At 40.5% G+C, this 21,673-nt stretch overlaps 1 protein-coding gene across 1 annotated transcript; it reads right to left on the reverse strand.

Annotated features, from left to right (window-relative positions):
* Nucleotides 1–176: 176 nt before the first annotated feature.
* On the reverse strand, nucleotides 177–21,388 carry LOC137758785 (zinc finger protein 791-like). Its single transcript, XM_068534784.1, is given in 5 exon segments — nucleotides 177–557; nucleotides 560–2,205; nucleotides 2,610–2,670; nucleotides 2,867–2,993; nucleotides 21,244–21,388. Coding segments are annotated over 5 exon segments (2,028 nt in total). The 5' UTR covers nucleotides 21,247–21,388; the 3' UTR covers nucleotides 177–366.
* Nucleotides 21,389–21,673: the final 285 nt, after the last annotated feature.

Genomic DNA, 21,673 nt, shown 5'->3' on the forward strand with positions numbered 1-21,673 from the left:
AAGAAAAAATGACTACCTATTACTCATATGTACTACTGTTGAAAACAACTTGCAGAATTATCTCATTTCAATATTCATTTCTAAAAATTAACCGGTAGAAATCTACAGTCCAGTGATGCACTTCAAGGAAGAGGTTTGATAAACATAATATATTTACAACATTAATAACAAGTCTGTCATGCTGAAAGTCTTCTGGAACATTATACATAAATCAATTTCCATCAAACTTTGTCATGTTACTTACATTTTTTCTTCTTTTCTGTAGGAGCTTTCATATGTAATGTGGGCCCATGAAGACTTACCATGCTGTTTAACTTCTTTTGTTTTTTGGTTTTTTTTTGGCCACGCCATGCAGCATGTGGGATCTTAGTTCCCCAACCAGGGATCGAACCTGCAGCCCCTGCATTGGAAGCATGGAGTCTTAACCAATGGACTGCCAGGGAAGTCCCTTACCATGCTGTTTACATTCAGGAAGATTATCCAGTGAGTCTTTTTGTGCCTTCTGAAGGAATTAAGATGACTGTAGGCTTTCCCACATTCTTCACATTTATATGGTTCTCTCCACTGTGCAGTCTCACATGTCTTAGACAGTTTGAGTGACAAATGAAGGCTTTTCCACATTCACTACATTTATAGGGTTTCTCTCCAGTGTGAGTTTTTTCATGTGTGTGAAAGGAATGGTAATAACTAAAGGCTTTACCACAATGTTTACATTCATAGGGTTTCTCTCCAGTATGAGTTTTTTCATGTGTTTGTAAGGAATAGTAATAACTGAAGGCTTTACCACATTGTTGACATTCATAGGGTTTCTCTCCAGTATGAGTTTTTTCATGTTTGCGAAGATAACTGGGACACACGAATGCTTTACTACATTGCTTACATTCATAGGGTTTCTCTCCAGTGTGCATTTTCACATGCCTTCGATAGTTTGTGTGACAAATGAAGGCTTTCCCACATTCCTTACATTCATAAGGTTTCTCTCCACTGTGAGTTCTTTCATGTTTTCGAAGAGAACTGGGACAACTGAATGCTTTACTACATTTTTTACATTCATATGGTTTTTCTCCAGTGTGATTTCTTACATGTACTTGGCAACCTCTTTGAGAACTGAAAGCTTTACCACATTGTTTACATTCATAGGGTTTTTCTCCTGTGTGAGTCCTTTCATGTGTTTGAAAGGAGTTGTAATATCTGTAAGTTTTCCCACATTCCTTACATTCATAGGGTCTCTCTCCAGTATGAGTCCTTCTGTGTATTTTCAAGGAACTATAATAAGTGAAGGCTTTACCACATTGTTTACATTCATAAGGTTTCTCTCCAGTATGAGTTCTTTCATGTATTTGTAAGAATCTGTAATCTCTGTAAGCTTTACCACAATGTTTACAATCATAGTGTTTCTCTTCAGTGTGAGTTCTTTCATGTTTTCGAAGGTAACTGAGAAAGCTGAATGCTTTACTACATGTTTTACATTCATAGGGTTTTTCTCCAGTATGATTTCTTTCATGTAACTGGAAGTCTACGTGAGAACGGAAAGCTTTACCACATTGCTTACATTCATAGGGTTTCACCTCAGTATGAGTTCTTTCATGTTTCCGAAGAGAACCAGGACAAATGAAAACGTTACTACATTTTTTACATTCAAACGGTTTCTCTTCTGTGTGAGTCCTTAAATGTGTTTGAAAATTTTGATGATATCTATAGGCTTTTCCACATTGTATACATTGATAGGATTTTTCTCCAGTGTGGGTTCTTTCATGTATTTGAAGAGAACTTGAAGAAATAAAGGTTTTGCCACATTCTTTACATTTATGAGGAGAATTTCCAGTGTGCGTTACCTTGTGTCTTTGAAAACTTCTGAGCCACATGAAGGTTTTCCCACATTCCACACATTTATAGGTTTTCTTTCCATTGTGATTTCCTTCATGTTTTTCAAAATACTGGAGATAATGGAAGACTTCCCCATGTTCCTTACATTTATACGGCTTCTCTCCATATTTCTGATATTCATATGGTTTATGTCCAGTGTGACATCTCATGTGTCTATTAAGGGATGAATGACGCATGAAGACTTTTCCACATGCACTGCATTCATGTGGTTTCACTCCAGCAGTTTTCTTGTTCAGACTGAGATTTGAAATAAAGCTGAAGTTTTCTCCACACTGACTACCCTCTTTATTTTCACAGAGTCTTCCTACCACATGATTTCTGTAAAATAGGAGAAGCATGTTATCAATGATTTCTTTATTAATGATTTTATATTTATTAGAATACTTGAACTACATTTTTATGATTTATCTCCAAAGTGTAGATTTCCTGCCTTGCCTATATTATCTGGAATTGAATATACTGAATACCCTGCAAGGGGACTTCACCCTTGCTATCATCAAAACAGTGATATCCATACATAGGGTTTATTAATACTGTTTCCAAGTGAACTATTTTGCAAACACTGAAAATCTATGTCATATATAAGAGGGTATTTTGGTGAAAATCTTCTAAGAATAAATACATTTGAAGTCAGGCTTATTTCTTTTGTTTGCTTGTTTTTTAAAATTTCATAATATACCAGCACTCTGACATGAGAGAGTACTTTCTATTGTGAGACTCACCTTGGTTTTCTCCTCTGATTTTTGTACTGATCTTCAATGTCATGATCTTCCCATTTCTTCCCTAAAGTGCAAACCCAGAAAAATGACTCCAAAATATTAGGAATGATATAAAAATTATTAGATTCTAGTTGTATAATGAGCTGTGACCATGCCTAACTTATTTACCAATGTGCTCCCTTTCCACATTCTACATGAACAATGTTCATGGGCAAGAAAACTTGTTCTCTGACAAAGTAAAGGAAAGTTGTCATCCTTACCTACTGAGGCCAGGTTCCTCAAGGTTTCCCACATCACATCTCTATAGAGTTTCTTCTGTGAAAAATTCAGTAAAGCCCATTCCTCGAGGGTGAAGTTCACAGCCACATCCTCAAAAATCACTGAGTCCTAAAACATACCAAATATGTGTATGGTAGGATGAGTAAGACTGACAGCATTGGACACCTATACTCCATTTATAGGCAGGTTATGTATGATTCTGCTATTTCCAAACCTTTATTCTATGACTTGATCATCAGAAACTCTCTGTCCACACTTACTTCCTCATAAATTTAACAGCATCATGAACACATGGATATTACACACTTTTATAGTGATCATATTACATCTTATTGCTCTCTAATGGAAGGGTCCAGAGTATGTTGGGAAATGACACAATGCTATATAAATGAAACAAATATTATCATTTTAAGACCATTCATTCCTTGTGAGAAAACCTTTCATCTCCTTCTTTATTACCTACTGTTCACAGCACTCCATGAAGCAGAAGGTCAGATCTACATGAGGTTTCAATGAATAAAAACATGGTAAAGAACTAGAGGGTTTCTCTTCTATTTTCATCACTAAACATGAGATTCCAGGAGGCCTGTGGAAAGCAAACTTTTAACAAAGCCTAGCTGGCCATATAGTTCTAGGTATTCCAGGCCATTAGAAGTAATCAGATGCAGGTGGTTGAATGCAAATATTCTGTGGAGAATATTACTTTTAACTTGTATAATATTCACCACAGATGCAATTCTTCCTCTCTCTCTGTCCTATTTGATGGGCTAGAAAGTAATTTGGATCTTAGAGCTCAGACATGAGGAAGAAGACATGACAACTTAGATTACAAAATCCGTATACTCATGTGCCTCAGGGCAGCTTCTAGCCAACTCTTGGCAAACATAGACACAGACACTCAATCAAGAATATGCAAGAGGGGCACTTCCCTGGTGGCGCAGTGATTAAGAATCCGCCTACCAATGCAGGGGACACAGGTTCGAGCCCTCGTCCAGGAAGATCCCACATGCCACGGAGCAACTAAGCCTGTGCGCCACAACTACTGAGCCTGCACTCAACAGCCCGCGAGCCACAACTACTGAGCCCGCGCACCTAGAGACCCTGCTCTGCAACAAAAGAAGCCACCACAATGAGAAGCCCGCACACCGCAATGAAGAGCAGCTCCTGCTCGCCGCAACTAGAGAAAGCTTATGCGCAGCAACGAAGACCCAACGCAGCCAAAAATAAATAAATAATTAATAAATAAATGTATTTTTTAAAAAAAGAATATGCAAGAGGGCCTTCCCTGGTGGTGCAGTGGTTAAGAATCCGCCTGCCAATGCAGGGGACATGGGTTCAAGCCCTGGTCCAGAAAGATCCCACATGCCACGGAGCAACTAAGCCCGTGCGCCACAACTACTGAGCCTGAGCGCTAGAGCCCGTGTGCTACACTTACTGAAGCCTGCACGCCTAGAGCCCGTGCTCCACAACAAGAGAAGCCACCGCAATAAGAAGCCCACGCACCACAGCGAAGAGTGGCCCCCGCTCACCACAACTAGAGAAAGCCCACATGCAGCAACAAAGACCCAATGCAGCCAAAAATAAATAAATAAAAATAATTTTTTAAAATAATAAATAATAATAAATAAATAAATTTTTTAAAATAATAAAATAATAAATAAATAAATAAATTTTTAAATAATAATAAATAATGCTTTACTACATTTTTTACATTCATACGGTTTTTCTCCAGTGTGATTTCTTACATGTACTTGGCAACAATAAAGTACAAAAAGAGAAGTAATAAAAATTAGAAAAGAAATCAACAATATGAGAAATCAATTGAGAAAAATCAGTAAAACCAAAAGCTGCTGCCTTTAAAAGATTAATAAAATTGACATACATCTATACAAGCTGAGAAAAAAAGATACTAATATCAAGAATGAAAGGAGAGGAAATCTGACAAAATTCAAAATCCATTTATGACAGCAAACTAGAAATAGCGGGAAATTTCCTCATCCTGAGAAAGATCATCTACAAGAAACCTGCAGTTAACATGATACCTCCTGGTGAGAAATAAGATGCTTTCCTGGTAAGATCAGGAAGAAGGCAATGATGTTCATTCTCACCAGTATTGATCAAAACTGTACTGAAACTGTATTGATCAAAACAAAGAAAGAGAAAGGTATACAGAATGGGAAGTAAAAAATACTTGTGTCTTTGTTGCACACGACATGATCATCTAAGGAGAAAATCTCAAAAAATCAACAATAATAAAGAAGCCCCATTGTGGTGGCCCCCAAGCTGTAAGCTTATTCAGCTTTCTGCTTTCCGGAGAACTGCTTGTCTCTTTCTTGGTATGCACTCCTGACGCTGCGGTATTGAGCGTAAAAAAGGAAAATGGCTTGCGGCCAGTTTCGTTCCAGGTGCCTGCTCTGGATCTAAGAGCCCCTGGTTGTTCCCCAGAAGAAGGACGTGCTGCCCTGAGGGGGAAGTCTGTATCTCCAAAGAATGGCCCATAAGGCATGCTGACGCATAGATAGTGGCGCATAGGTAGTGGCGCATAGATAGTGGCGCATAGATAGTGGCGACAGAATTATGTGGAAATACAAGGTTTACTGATTTATTGTCTAATATTCGTTCCGTACTAAACCTATATATACATTCATGCTCTTTGAATAAACTTGCCTTGCAACCATCAGTTGTCTTGGCCCTTCTGACCCCATACTGGTGCTTTTCAGTTCCTTACCCCTCACCGCCAGGAACTTCTAGCTTTCTGCAGCCGGTCTGCGGCAAGTGGCGCCCGAACAGGGACCTGAGCGCGTGAGGCATTTCGGAAGATTTCAGGTAAGTAGAACTCTCGAGTGAGATAGTGTGGCCACAAGAAATAATTTCGTTTTTAGGACGGTAACTCGAGAAAGAGTCAGAAGTAAAATAATATGGGACAAAAGGGCTCTAAGGAGCGTGATTTATTTGCTCAGGTTTTGCTTTCAATGTTAAAAACCCGTGGAACTAAGGTAACTACCTCACAACTTCTGGAATTTTTGCAATTAGTATATGATGCTTGTCCTTGGTTCCCTGAAGAAGGATCAGTGGACTTAGCAATTTGGACTCGTGTAGGAGATGAGTTATCTAAATATCATGAAGTACATGGACCATCTTCTGTTTCAGTTTCCATTTTTAGCTTGTGGAATTTAATAAGAGATTGTTTTAATCCAATTTATGATTCAGTTCCAAAATTAACAGCTAAATCTGTAGAACATATTGCTGCAGTAGCTACTGCTCCTCCGTTGCCACCGAGGATAAAGAGTGTTAATTCACTTGATGATGATGACTTTTCTTTTGATTTAGCGGGTGAAGAAGCCAAATATGAGGCTGAAAAATATCCTGATGAAAATATTCTTCCGCGGTTACAGCAATTACATGTCTCTGTCCCTATCCCTCCTAAGCTTAGTCCTTTACAACAAGCAGTACGGGGAGCTCTTAATAGAGGGGAGGATCCTTTATTCTGCTGCCCGGTGGTGGAACGACCCAATCCTCAAAATCCACAACAAAATAATCGGGAATATCAGCCTCTCTCCTTTAAGGTTTTGAAAGATTTAAAAGCAGCCTGTGCACAATATGGGCCTATAGCCCCTTTCACTATTACTATGTTGGATACTATTGCAACAGAAGCATTGCCTCCAGCAGACTGGAAATCTATTGCTCGTGCTTGTCTCACTGGTGGCGACTATTTACTTTGGAAATCAGAATATTATGAAAAGGCTGCTGAACAAGCTGAAAGAAATACTGCACATAATGTGCTAGTAAATTATGAGATGTTGATTGGGGAAGGACAACATCAGTTATTACAGGATCAATTAGCTTTCCCTTTTGTGGCTTATGCTCAGATCAATCATATAGCTCTACATGCATGGAAACATTTACCTGCCTCCACTAGGACTGAAGACCTTGCTAAAATAAGGCAAGGGGCAGATGAACCTTATGCTGATTTTGTGGCTAGATTATTACAGGCTGTTAATAGAATTATTTCTGATGGTCCTTCTGGAGCAATTATCGTCAAACAATTGGCTTTCGAAAATGCTAATAATATTTGTCAAGCAGCTATACGTCCATGGAAAAGGAAAGGAAATTTAGAGGATTATATTCGAGTTTGTTCTGATATTGGATCATCTTACTTACAGGGAGCAGCTATAGCTGCAGCCCTAACTAAGGCAGGATTTGGGCCAAATGCTAAAAGTAAAAACTGTTTTAAATGTGGGAAGCCAGGTCATTTTGCAAAAAATTGTACTGTTGATACTCCTACTATGCCTGTCGTAAATTCTGTGCCTCAAGGTAAATCTCCTCCTCCCACAATTTGTCCCCGATGCCAAAGAGGACGGCATTGGGCTAAAGAATGTCGATTAGTGACTCATAAAGATGGAACTCCCTTGTCGGGAAACTTCCGGAGGGGCCTGCTCCGGCCCCATCAAACAATTGGAGCAATGTCAATAATCCCCCCACAACCTGCTCCACCGCCTCCAGCTCAGACCTTTGTTCCTCAGGGAATGGAATCTCCTCCCTTCAAAGGGCCACGCCAAATAGTGCAGGACTGGACCTCTGTGCCTCCACCCAATTCTTATTAACCTCGGATATGGGACCCCAAGCCCTTCCTACGGGAACTTTTGGGCCTTTACCCCAGGGAACGGTTGGTATAATCCTTGGAAGAAGTAGTATGTCTATGAAAGGCTTAACTATTATTCCTGGGGTGACTGATGCTGATTATGAAGGGGAATTAAAGGTTATGGTTCAAACATCGAAAGGATCTTTTCTTATCACGCCCGGTATGCGAATAGCTCAGCTTCTATTAATTCCATATATACCAGAAGGAAAAATTTTACAACATAACAAAAGAGGAACTGGGGCTTTCGGTTCCTCTGATGCAGTTTACTGGATTCAACAAATTGGTAGGGAAAGACCACAATTGGTATTAAAAATAAATGGAAGGCCTTTTTCTGGGTTATTAGATACTGGTGCTGATGTTTCTGTTATTTCGTTTATACATTGGCCAAAAAATTGGCCCGTGCACCAAACCATTACACAGTTGCAAGGTATTGGCCAATCTAATTCTCCACAACAAAGTTCGCAACACCTACATTGGCAGGATGCTGAAGGTAATCAAGGAATATTCAAACCCTACGTATTGCCCGGATTGCCAGTTAACCTTTGGGGAAGAGATATATTACAACAAATGGGAATCCTATTGCTTAGTCCCAACCCTACTGTAACTAATATGTTGTTAAATCAAGGGTATGATCCTAGGAATGGTTTGGGAAAAAATCAACAGGAAAATAAATTACCCTTACAGACTGATAATAAAAGGGATAAAACAGGCTTGGGTTTTTTCTAGGGGCCTTGAATTCTCCTCCACCACATGCTGACCCTATAACTTGGATTTCTGATAATCCTGTCTGGGTGGACCAATGGCCCCTTTCTAAGGAGAAATTAATGGCGGCCCATAATATAATTAATGAACAGCTTGCTTTGGGCAGACTAGAAAAGTCTAATAGCCCTTGGAATACTCCTATATTTGTTATAAAGAAAAAATCGGGAAAATATTGTTTATTGCAAGATTTACGTGCTGTTAATCAAACTATGGTAATTATGGGAGCTCTGCAACCAGGTTTGCCTTCTCCTGCAGCCATACCTAAAAATTATATGATTATTATTATTGATCTTAAGGATTGCTTTTTTACTATTCCTCTATTTCCGGCTGATAAGTTGCGATTTGCTTTTAGCTTACCCTCTTTAAATTTTATAGAACCTATGCAACGTTATCAATGGAAAATGCTGCCTCAGGGTATGGCTAATAGTCCTACTTTATGTCAACAGTTTGTAGCTCAAGTTATTGCCCCTGTTCGTAAACAGTTCCCTCAGATATATTTTATTCATTATATGGATGACTTATTACTTGCTTATTCTGATAAACATATTTTACTTAAGGCTTATAATTCCCTTCAAAGTCATTTGTCACGATCAGGACTAGTCATTGCTGCTGACAAAGTACAGATGAACCCACCTTTCTCGTATCTTGGTAAGTGTATCACAAATTATAATATTACACCTCAGAAGATAGAGATACGGACTGACGTTCTTAAAACTCTAAATGATTTTCAAAAGTTATTAGGAGATATTAATTGGCTGCGACCTTCTTTAAAATTAACTACGGGTCAATTACAGCCTCTTTTTAATATCCTAAAGGGAAGTCCTGATCCTTCTTCCCCTCGTATTTTAACTTCTGAAGCTCAACAAGCACTCAAGCTTGTAAACAAAGCAATACAATCTGCTCAGCTAACTAGAATTGAGCCTTCTTTACCTATACTATTAATAATCTGTGCTACGTCACATACCCCTACCGCCTTATTATGGCAAGAAACAGGAATTCTTGAATGGATTCATATGAAAAATACGCCTAATAAAGTCATTACACCTTATTATGAGTTAATAGCAACCCTTGTTCAATTGGGTCGTAGAAGAAATATTCAGTTGGTAGGATATGAACCAAATTCTATTATTATACCTTATACTACTTATCAATATTCTTGGCTATTATTTGTCTCTGATTTTTGGGCTCTTGCTTTTGCTGGATATTCAGGAATTATTGATAATCATTATCCTTCTAATAAGCTCCTTCATTTTGCTACTCAACATCTATTTATTTTTCCTAAAACTATCTGTTCAACTCCTATTCTCAATGCCCCAAATGTTTTTACTGATGGTTCTGCCAATGGCATCGCTGTGGTTATTTCTGATGACTTACTTCATAAAGAACAAACAGATCATACCTCTGCCCAACGAGTTGAATTACATGCGATTTCCTTGGCTTTTCAAATCTTTTCACATTGTTCTTTTAATCTCTATACGGATAGCCATTATTTGGTTACTATTTTGCGTAACATAGAAACTGCTATAATTGGCAATACTGTTGATTCTCAATTGTTTCAGACTTTCTTTCAACTACAAAAGATTATTCGTCAGCATGACTTTCCTGTAGCCATATTACATATTCGAGCCCATTCAGGTCTCCCTGGCCCATTGTCTTTGGGAAATCAATTGGCTGACGAAAATACAAAGATTATAGCCTTAAGTTTATCTCAACCTCAGGATCTTGCTACTCAATCACATAATTTACATCATCAATCTGCTGCTATGCTTCAAAAACAATTCTCTATTTCTAGAGAAACAGCCCGATACATTGTTAAGTCCTGCTCTAAATGTTTACCCCACCTTCCTGTTCCACAATTTGGAGTCAATCCTCGGGGTTTACTCCCTCATCATCTTTGGCAAATGGATGTTACTCATATTCCCTTTTTTGGTAAATTACAATTTGTTCATGTAACTGTTGATACTTACTCTAATTTTATATGTGCTACGCCTTTGGCTGGGGAATCTACTAAATATGTAATTACTCATTTATTTCATTGTTTTGCATCTATGGGAATTCCTAAAGCTTTAAAAACAGATAATGGTCCAGGATATACGAGTAAAGCTTTTGCCAATTTTTGTGCAACTTTCCATATTTCACATAAAACAGGCATTCCCTACAATCCTCAGGGTCAAGGTATTATAGAACGTGCCAACCAACAATTAAAAATTACATTACAAAAAATAAAGGGGGAATATGATAGATCTCAGATTATGCTTAATCATGCTTTATTTATTTTAAATTTTTTAATTTTAGATGCATTTAGTCACACGCCTTATGAACGATTGTTTACAGGTCTTTCTGGAACCCCTCCTGAAAAAGCGCTTGTTAAATGGAAAGATCCCATGACTAACCTTTGGCATGGACCAGACCCTGTTTTAGCATGGGGCCGAGGCCATGTTTGTGTTTTCCCTAGGGAGGCAGACTCTCCGTGGTGGCTCCCGGAGCGCTTGGTTCGACATTATCATGCCATCACCAATAAACACCCTGACTCGAAGAATGCGTCGCCTGAGGCTCTCGCAATCGACCACAGCACACCCCAACCGGTTCCCCCGGCGGACGAGAAGAATGCGGCGACGGAGTAGGAGACAACTTGTCAGGGAGGCGAGGGGAGATCGAAATCAAATTACTTGGTATCAATTGCAATGTTTAGTATTTCAAGCACGTAGGATTATGGAGGAGAGTGCTCATCCTCGCTCTCCTCTTACCTTTTTTTTAGCCATGATAGCTGTATTGGCAGCCCCACCTATAGAGGCTAAATCTTATTGGGCTTATGTACCCGATCCTCCTTTATTACAACCTGTTACATGGTCTGAAGCTGACCTTCCAATTTTCTATAATGATTCTACTTTTGGAAGAGTGCTAGGAAATTTGCCTATTACTAATACTTCTGTTAATTACTCTAATTGGTTTAATACTCCCCCTGTTTGTTTAAGTCCTATGAGTACCAATTCGGGTTGTGTTAAGGCTGTTGCTTTAGAACATGCTATTTCTTACCAAACCACTGTAAATTCTCATTTTTTTACTCATTTACGTAAAAATTATAAAGCTGTGGGATCTAATATTTGTCTTCCTTGCAAACAGACTGTTCCTAGACGAGAAGATTTATCCACCTTTGTATTTTGGTATAAGGATAACGTTCCCATTCACATGAATGCTAGAGTAACTAAGCTTGCTTCTAATACTTCGTTGGATCATTCTCTATGCATATATCGCTTGAGGATTGAAGATACTGGACATTATTTGTGTATTGAAACTACCATAGGTAATCAAGAGACGTTATTAGCTGGACATCAAATTACGGTCGTAAAGACTGTCACAGGACTACAATTTCCTGCTTTTATGGCTTCTGAATTCCCGCAGTCTGATTTTCCTGTTTGTAATGATACATGGACTAAAGCCTCTGTCTGGTGTACTTTAGATTATGATAATGGCACCATACTAGTTTCTTCTGTCCCCGTTAATAATAACAGCCTTGTTTTTTACAAGCAATGGGAATTCTGGAAACTTGCCTTATCCTTTTCTTATAGACCGGTGATTACTTGCGTCGCTCCTCCTGATGCTTTATTGATTGGAGATTTAATTGTAGAAAACACTAGGAATCCTATAGGTTATAATATTACTTGTGTTAATTGTATCTTTAGTAGTTGTGTTTTGCCCGTTAAAGGATCTACATCTGTTATGATTATGAAGCAACCTTCTTATATAATGTTACCTGTTAATTTGTCTGAACCACGGTATCATAACACTGGCATGCAAGCCTGGCTGGAATTGACTGAAGCATTAAAACGACCAAAGAGATTTATAGGTGTTCTAATATGTGCAATCCTAGCCTTAGCAGCTTTAACTGCTACTGCGGCCACTTCTGGGATTGCTCTTTCACAAACTATTCACCAGGCTCATTATGTTAATCAGTTATCTAAAAATACTAGTGTGGCATTAGCCCTACAAAGTCATATTGATACCCAACTAAAAACGGAAGTAGATGAATTAAAAAATGTTCTAATAGGAATAGGGGATCAAGTTATGGCTTTAAAATTAAAAATGCGTTTGATTTGTCATGCCAAATATACCTGGATTTGTGTAACTCAACATTTATATAATGATTCACAATGGGATTGGGAAAAAGTAAAAATGCATATATTAAGTGTATGGACTGATGGACACATTAGCCTTGATATTCAGAAGTTAAATGCCGAAATACAAGCTATTTAAGAGGCCCACCTGGACGAAGATGGACCCCAGAATTTGATTCAAGGATTATTAGATCAACTACAAGGGCTAAATCCGATACAATGGATTCATGGAGGGCTCTCAGGCCTGATATCAATTGGTGTACTACTTTTATTGGTGATCGGTTTATTACCTTGTGTTGTTAGATTTGTAATGGGGCGCTTCGCTGTCTTGCGTCAGGATGTTCATGGCTTAAAACTACATTATCAAGCTTTAAAAAATAATAAAAAAGGGGGAAATGTGGTGGCCCCCAAGCTGTAAGCTTATTCAGCTTTCTGCTTTCCGGAGAACTGCTTGTCTCTTTCTTGGTATGCACTCCTGACGCTGCGGTATTGAGCGTAAAAAAGGAAAATGGCTTGCGGCCAGTTTCGTTCCAGGTGCCTGCTCTGGATCTAAGAGCCCCTGGTTGTTCCCCAGAAGAAGGACGTGCTGCCCTGAGGGGGAAGTCTGTATCTCCAAAGAATGGCCCATAAGGCATGCTGACGCATAGATAGTGGCGCATAGATAGTGGCGACAGAATTATGTGGAAATACAAGGTTTACTGATTTATTGTCTAATATTCGTTCCGTACTAAACCTATATATACGTTCATGCTCTTTGAATAAACTTGCCTTGCAACCATCAGTTGTCTCGGCCCTTCTGACCCCATACTGGTGCTTTTCAGTTCCTTACCCCTCACCGCCAGGAACTTCTAGCTTTCTGCAGCCGGCCTGTGGCACCCCATGAACTAACACATGAGTAGATTAAGGTTTAAGGATAAATGGTTAATACACTAAAGTCAATATTTTCTTATAGATCCAAACAAATATACTCAACTGATCTTTGACAAATGATCAAATGCAATTCAATGGAGAAAACATAGTATATTCAACAAACAGTGCCAGGAAAACTCAACATGCATATACAAAAAACCCCCACAACTCTACATACGGATCTTATACCTTTCACAAAAATTAACTCAAAATGGATCACAGATCTAATGTAAAATGCAAAATTACTAGAAGATAACATAGAGGAAAATGTAGGCAACCTTGGATTTGGTGATGAATTTTTAGATAAAACACCAAAAGCAAGATCAATGAGAGAAAAAAAAAAATAGTAAGTTTGACCTCATTAAATGAAAACCTGCTCTGCGAAAGACAGCATTAAGAGACTGAATACACAAGCCACAGTCTGGGAGAAAAATCTTTGCAAAACATTTATCTGGGGACTTCCCTGGTGATCTAGTGGTTAAGAAAACGCCCGCCAATGCAGGGGACACAGGTTTGATCCCTGGTCCCGGAAGACCCCACATGCCGCGGGGCAACTAAGCCCGTGGGCCACAACTACTGAGCCTGTGTGCTCTGGGGCCCGCGTGCTGCAACTACTGAAGCCCGTGCGCCTAGAGCCAGTGCTCCACAAGAGAAGCCACTGCAATGAGAAGGCCGCGCAGCAGAGGGAAGAATAGCCCCCCTCTCGCCGCAACTAGAGAAAGCCCGTGCGCAGCAACTAAGATCCAGCACAGCCAAAAGAAAAAGAAAAAGAGAGTTAGCATGGAAAAAGAAAAAAAATTTATCTGATAAAGGACTAGTATCCAAAATTTCCAAAGAACTCTTAAAACTCAACAATTAGAAGACAGGCAAAAGATGTGAACACACACCTCACCAAAGAAGGTATACGGATTGTAAATAAGCATAAGAAAAGATGCTCAACATCATATGTCATTAGGAATTCCAAATAAAAGGAGGAGATATTACTAGACACGCAATGGTTGAAATTCAAAACACTGAGAACCATGACCAAATGATGGAGAAGATGTGGGACAACAGGAACCCACATTCATTGCTGGTGGGAATGGAAAACGATATGCCTACTCTGGAAGATGGGAGGTTTCTTAAAAAACTAATCCTATTCTTGCCAGACAAGCTAGCAATCGGGCTTCTTCGTATTTCCCCAAAAAGAGTTGAAAAATTATGCTCATAAAAAAAACTTGGGGGACTTCCCTGGCGGTCCAGTGGTTAAGACTCAGTGCTTCCATTGCAGGGGGCATGGGGTTCAATCCCTGGTGGGGGAACTAAGATCCTGCATGCCAGATGGGAAGCCAAAAAACAAAACAAAACAAACAAAAAACCCAAAAGAACTCTCTCAAAAAAAAAAATACCACAGAAACAAAAAAAAAAACTTGCACGTGAATTTTTATGAGAACTTTATTCATGATTGTCAGGACTGACAGGTAAAAAGATATCCCCCAATTGCATATGGAAAATTAATCATGGGAACATCCATACGATAAAATATATCAATAAGTAATAAAAGGAAATGAGGTATCAAGCCAAAAAGATGTGGATAAATGTTAAAAATCATATTGCTAAGTGAAAGCAACCAATATGACGAGTCCACACACTGTATGATTCCAGGCACAGTTCTGGAAAAGACAAAACTGAGAAAGTGAAAGATTTTTGGTTGCCAGAGATTTGGGAGTGAGAAGGAATGAATGAGTAGGTGGAACATGAGGGAATTTTAGGGCAGTGAAAGTATTCTACAGGACACAGGAATCATGGACACATGTAACTGTCCGTGGATACATTGCCAAAGCCTGAAGACAGTATAACAAAATATAAAAAATAAGGCAAACTATGTGGAGGTAGAAGGGTTATGTGGGAACTCTCTGTACTTTCTGATCAAGTTTTCTGTAAACCTAAAATTGCTTGCTGTAAAAAAAAGTAAAGTCTTATAGAAAAAAAAAAAGATAAAGACAGCTGCATTAATATACATCCCTGATGACTGATGACTGAAAAAGGCCATCTTCAGTCAATTGATTTGAAGTTATTTCAATGAGCCATTTTGGCGCTCTTAATGAGACCTGGAGCCTGAGACCTGGAAAAGAGAGGGTAAAACTACACTGAATGCCGTGTTCCACAGCCCAGCACTGTATATTCTGAAAAGTGAAATGAGTGCCTTGGTTACTATCAGTAGTGCCTGGGACTCTGACGCGGTAAGAGTGTTCTGGCGAGGCCCTGTGTTGTGGCCTCAGTATACATACAGACAAGTGTTATCTTGATTTCTATCGTGGGTATCTGTTAGGCAAGAGATTTCCAGAATTCTATGACCACAAAGGGGCAACTCTTAGACAATCATTCAGGGGTCTGCAAACACATGCTGACGAAGGCAACTGCTGATCAGGGCTAAGACGACAGCCTGATGTTTGGTCAGTTGTGGACCCTTGAGTCCCATCCTTCATCAGGCTGTCCTAAATGAGGGATGAAAAGCAGCAACTGCCTGAGATGGATCATGTATGATTGCGGTGATGTTGTCTCTAATGTCTAAAACTCTCATTGCTTTTCACTCGGGGTATCCTAAGGAGCTCACAGGGAGCCTAGGGGCCTGGGAAAGGGGTGACCTCCTTGAGCACCTGGCACCTGGCAAGGAACTGAGGAGAAGGGAGGCCACCCCTCCTGCAGGTAGGTTATGGCAGGGGGCCCAGGTTTAGCTGTACCTTGTCTCAAGGGTGTCTCTGTAGCTGAGTTCTTGGGGTGCTGTTTACAGGTCCCAAATCATAATGGGAATCTGGATGAGGGGTCACATGCTCAGGGCTATCTATTTTTAGCACAGCTCTGTCAGAAGGGATAATTGCAGGGACTTCCCTGGTGGCACAGTGGTTAAGAATCTGCCTGCCAATGCAGGGGACACAGGATGGAGCCCTGGTCCGGGAAGATCCCATATGCCGCGGAGCAACTAAGCCCGTGTGCCACAACTACTGAGCCTGCGCTCTAGAGCCCGCGAGCCACAACTACCGAAGCCCGCGCGTCTAGAGGCTGTGCTCCGCAACAAAGAGAAGCCACTGCAATGAGAAGCCTGTACACTGCAACAAAGAGTAGCCCCCGCTCACTGCAACTAGAGAAAGCCCGTGCAGCAACGAAGACCCAATGCAGCCAATAAATTAATTAATTAATTAATTAATTTTTTTAAAAAAAGAAGGGACAATTGCAGCTCGAATGCCATACACTTTGGGGCCTAGGGCAGGCTCTTGCATTAGAAGCCTATGAACAACTTATTTCTACCATGTCAGGCAGGGAGCAGGTCCCTGATTACCAAACAATTTTTAGGAATTTGAACAAGGTGCCAGTGTCTCACATGCTATACATGGCAATAGACTATGCACTTTTTATGAGCTCTAGTCTCAATATTTTAATACCCTGAATATCCTCAGAAGAGGATGCCATTGATGTAATGTCATACCTGTGCTTCTGGAGGAAGGTGGCTACAGTTCAGACCCTGCCTTCAGGGGCTGTGTGCAGTGGCAATGGTGTTGAGGTTCCCTGAGGGTAACCAGGTAAAAGAATATCATGTCCTTTCAGAAGTGAAGGCAACTGCAGTAGAGAGACTGTTAAAATAGACACTAAACAGAACAGACTTAGCCCAATCTGTGAGAGCAGAATGTTTACCAGATACTGAATGAATGGAGTCAAAAATTTCCACAATGTTGGGGACTGGGAATAGGGGTTTTTTGGTGTGATCATGGCCTCAAGGTTCCCATAATCCACCCTGAGGTGCCATTTGTTCTTTTCAGCTTAAAGAACATGCCAAATAAAGCTGTTAAAAGGAGAAGAGAGGGGATAATGACTTCTTCAGTAAACAGGTGTTGTACATTGGTTTGTAACCCTTCAAGACCCTGTTTAATTTACCTTGGGCCACAGTAAGTAATTTAACTGGGGTAAGGTCTTAGGGTCCCATTTTCATAATGTAATTTGAAAGTGTCAAAGACTAAATTAAAATTTAATTTATAACTTATTGGTTCAGACCTTCCCCGCTGGGTGTGGGATATTTTAAAACAATCATGGGGAATTCAGGTAAGACCACAGTTCTCATAGTTAAGGTGAAACATACCTATTTGTATTCTACATGATAGTTATTAACTTCTCTAAGATTATCATAGGTATCTGACTTAAATTTAAGGCATGCCACGTATAACTATAATTTGAGCCATGGTATTGATTATTTGCATGAAGGTTTGAGAATTACTGTAGTATAGCAGATGGCAAAATTACTTCACCAACTATGTTGACCCCAAAGCCAAGTAGTGCCCTTTCATCTCTTTTGTTGTGTAAATTCTTTCAGTATATTTTGGATTTCCAATTGAGTCAAATTGTGGACCTTTGTTTCAGAAATTTTTTCTTTTGTCCTCTCCCTCTTGTCCTTCCCTGTTTTGTTTTTTTAGTCCCTGGATATGCTTCAGGAGAGGGGTGTCCTCTGTACCCTGCTATTTATAAATTTTTTCCTCCATAGAGCCTCAAATCAGTGCCATCAGGGTGACAGGCTGCCTCCAAGACAAGTGGTTGTTTTACAAAGTATAAGGAACCTGGGCTCAAGTCAGGTTTGAACTAATCCCTTGGCTGTTCCACAGGGTTGCCATGGTGTTGTCCTCTATAACCTGGAAGGACAGGACGTTTGTTTCAACAGAGGCAGCAGCAGCAGCAGTAGAGGCACTTAAGTGTCCTAAGGAGCTCTCTTGAATTAAGAGTGTGGACTCAAGCCTGCCATCATAGAGCCTTTCCCCCCTCTTCTCTTTCTATTTTTATATAACTGCTCTTTCGGGACTGACCACCCACTGGACCTACCTCTTGCACAGGATATAATCCCCCTCTTCAACCCATGTCCCATACGTTGTGTCCAACACAGCCTCTGTCACAGCTTCACTATAATACAGATAAATCCTGACAAAGAAATCCTGGAGGGGATCAGGATGTTCCGGAGTGAGTCTACTTTAGACCTTCTCCTCTTACAGATTTTTGCTAACCTTCGCATGAATTATTATTTAAAATAAACTGAGTAATTTATGTAAACCATATTTTTCTATTTAATAGCCTTTATTTTTAATTAACTTACTTTTGCTTTGAAATTTTTATTTTTATATTTATTTAACTTTTACTTTTCTACAGAGGAAACCATTCTCAGATTTACTCCTTTGAACACTAACGCTTATAAAATTTAAACCGTAAAAAATGAAAAGTTTCAAATCTCTTTCTAACTAAAATAAGAAGAGGCATCATACTTCCTCCTTGTATCTCACTCTAGGGGGTTATCTCAAGAATAAGCAACATTTTATAATACACTCAGGATTTGGTCCTAATCCATTAAATGTTTTAGGATTTTCAATGGTTTTATGGGACTTCCCTGGTGGTCCACTGGTTAAGACCCCACACTTCCAATGCAGGAGACACAGGTTCGATCCCTGGTCAGGCAACTAAGATCCCACATGCCATGCAGCAAGGCCAAAAAAAAAGGGTGGGGGGGGGTTAAGTAAGTTTTGAGTAGTTTTTCTCGTATCAATTAAAATAGGAACTCATTGCCTTACTAATATCACAGTATTTAACTTTTCAAAGCTCTCTAGGGTCACACATACTCAAATGACCTACAAAATGTAAAATCCACCTGAAAACTCAAATACACCCATCTCTTATCTTGAGGGTCTCTTGCCTAAAAGGAACAAATATTCTGCTTGGTTCCAGAATTTCTTGCCTTCCTCCCATTGTTTCTTTCAATCAATTTACATCTTCAAAGTCCAAGAATGAGAAATCTTACACACTCACACAGGAAATAGTATCACAAACTACCAAGGGAAACAGAATTAAGAGTTGCAATATCCAAGATGTAAACGCATACAAGGAAAGAAACGCAAATATTCGAATCAGGTGAGAGAAGCAGCCTGCTTCCCCATATTTCAGAAGCAGCCTTGCTTCCCAAGTTTGAGGTCCAGGCTCCCCTTGTTGGGACACAACCCCTAGAGTGGGTCAGTCCCTGGTGATGGAGGGTAGGGGCACCTGAGCAGTGTCAGGAACAAACTCTGGGAGCTCTGCACACTCTCTTCTCAAGACATAATGGAAATACTCCCTCTCTCAGGCTTCTGTTCTCACAAGTGAGGAACTCTTGGCCAGAAAGTATTTCAGATTGTGACCCAAATGAACTCTCCAATTCATAAACACTCTGTCCAGAAGACAGATCTCCTGACTTCACAGACTTCCTCCATGTACACAAATTACTCCCAGTGCATTTACACTGCGGATGCAAAGCTCAAGCCTACGTCTAGAAACAGGTCCTAGGAAAAGACAATTACAATCTCAGAAACAGCATCACTCCCTAGACCCCGACAAACGCCTCCTGCCATGTGCATGTACATCCCCAGCTTTTCAGGTCTCTGTAGCTTCTCTCAGCATAAAGGCTTCTTCCACAGTAGGTGTGAGCAGATAGGACACCCACAGGTGAGGCTCCCTAGAAGAACCAACTAGGCCTTCAAGTATTTCCCTTTGCATGGGGTGGGGAGGGGGCTAGCTTAGCTAAGAGACACTGACTTTAGGTCTCTGCTTCCCAGCTAGTTGCTCCGGACCAGCATCGATACTTTAAACACAGAAACCCAGTATTTGAACAATCCGGTAAAATCACTTAAACCCAGTGTTTATGTATAAAGGATGAAAGAAAATTGTAAGGCATTTTTCTAATTCAACAACAAAAACCCCCCACAAACATCCATTCATTTCAGAAAATAAATGTCAGTTGATTATTATTTCCATGGGAAGAAATTGCGTGGAAAACAATCATAATTGAACACACTACTAGATGTTGGAAGCGTAAGCCCTGATATTGCATTTGAAATCACCCAAAAGAAAAAACCATATCTCAGGGACTTCCCAGGTGGCGAAGTGGATAAGACTCCGAGCTCCCAATGCAGGGGGCCCAGGTTGGATCCCTGGTCGGGGAACTAGATCCCACATGCATGCCACAACTAAGAGTTCACAGGCCACAACTAAGGAGCCCACCTGCCACAACTAAGACCCGGTGCAACCAAATAAATAAATATTTTTTAAAAAAAGAAAACACCAGATCTCAGAATGTTACTACACTCTGTCATGGGAAGAAAAAAATGAAAGTGGAATAATGGAATACTTTATTTTTTCTGAAATCTACTTCTTTCTTGCCTCTTTGGAAATATTTTATACACTCTTCCAATCTATTGATTAAGTACATTTTATATTTATTTGGAAAATGGAAACTTAAAAAAAAAGTGAATAAAGTCACAAACTCAGGGAGGTGCAGTGCTGAAGTGGAACTGTGATAAAAGGACAGATCACCCAGGAGTCTCCAAAGAGGACTTTCTACCCAAAGGACTCAAATAGGATGTCTGTGCCCAGGATAGGTCCTGGGGAGGAAAGGCATAAGGCTTTTATAAAACGTAGTTCCAGGTGGTTAATCTCTGATTTCCTCTCATGGAAAATATCCACAGGCAAAAAAACCCAAATATTTAAAAAGAGCCATCCATGGCTCAGTGGAGAAATGACAAACAATTAAAATACTGCGTAGTTTAAAACGCACCACGGAGGATAAGAGGTAATAATGATGCTATGAACTGGAGGGGGAAGATCTGGATATTTAGGCATTTATTGCCAGCCCTAGGAAAACCAATCTGGGGGGACAGGGTCGTGCTCCTCAAACTTAGAAAAGTGAGGGGGAAACGGTCTCCTGGGGAGACAGGAGAGACCCCACAGACCACAGTTCCTCCCACGCACGAACCCCGGAGACCGAGTCACGACCGTCCCAATGACCTTCGCCGTGATCAGCGCACAATCTAGAGGAGAAACGGCCGCCTGCCGAGCCCCCACGCTGCGCCGCGCCACCTGCGTACTCAGGTCCCCGAGCCCCGCAACTCACCATGTTTCGGTTTCTCGGGTTCCGGGTCGTCCACCTCAAGATTCCCGAGCAGCAAGTGCAGGTCACAGCAACAGAAGATGCGGCAGAGCCATCTGTACTTACGGGTACCAAGAGGCAATCTAACCGCGGGAACACCTTGGCTCCAACTCGCTGTCCACGCCACCCACGCCGTCAGCGGAGCTTCGCCCACACGTACGTAACCGGCGACTCCCCTGATTGGACAGTTCGCAAGGCCCCGCCCACCCGTGCCTGAGTGACAGCAGGCCGGCGGGCGGGTCTTTGAACAGAGCTATATTGACAGTGGGTGGGTGCTTTCCTCTCTAGAGACGCCGCTGCACTGACCCAAATGGCCGTGAACCCTTGCGGAACTGTGACACTGCTTCATAAATACGGACACTTAAAAGTGGCCTCACCATACGTAATAATGAGT

Source organism: Eschrichtius robustus, chromosome 2 (genome assembly GCF_028021215.1).
Source record: "Eschrichtius robustus isolate mEscRob2 chromosome 2, mEscRob2.pri, whole genome shotgun sequence".
Classification (NCBI taxonomy): domain Eukaryota; kingdom Metazoa; phylum Chordata; class Mammalia; order Artiodactyla; family Eschrichtiidae; genus Eschrichtius; species Eschrichtius robustus.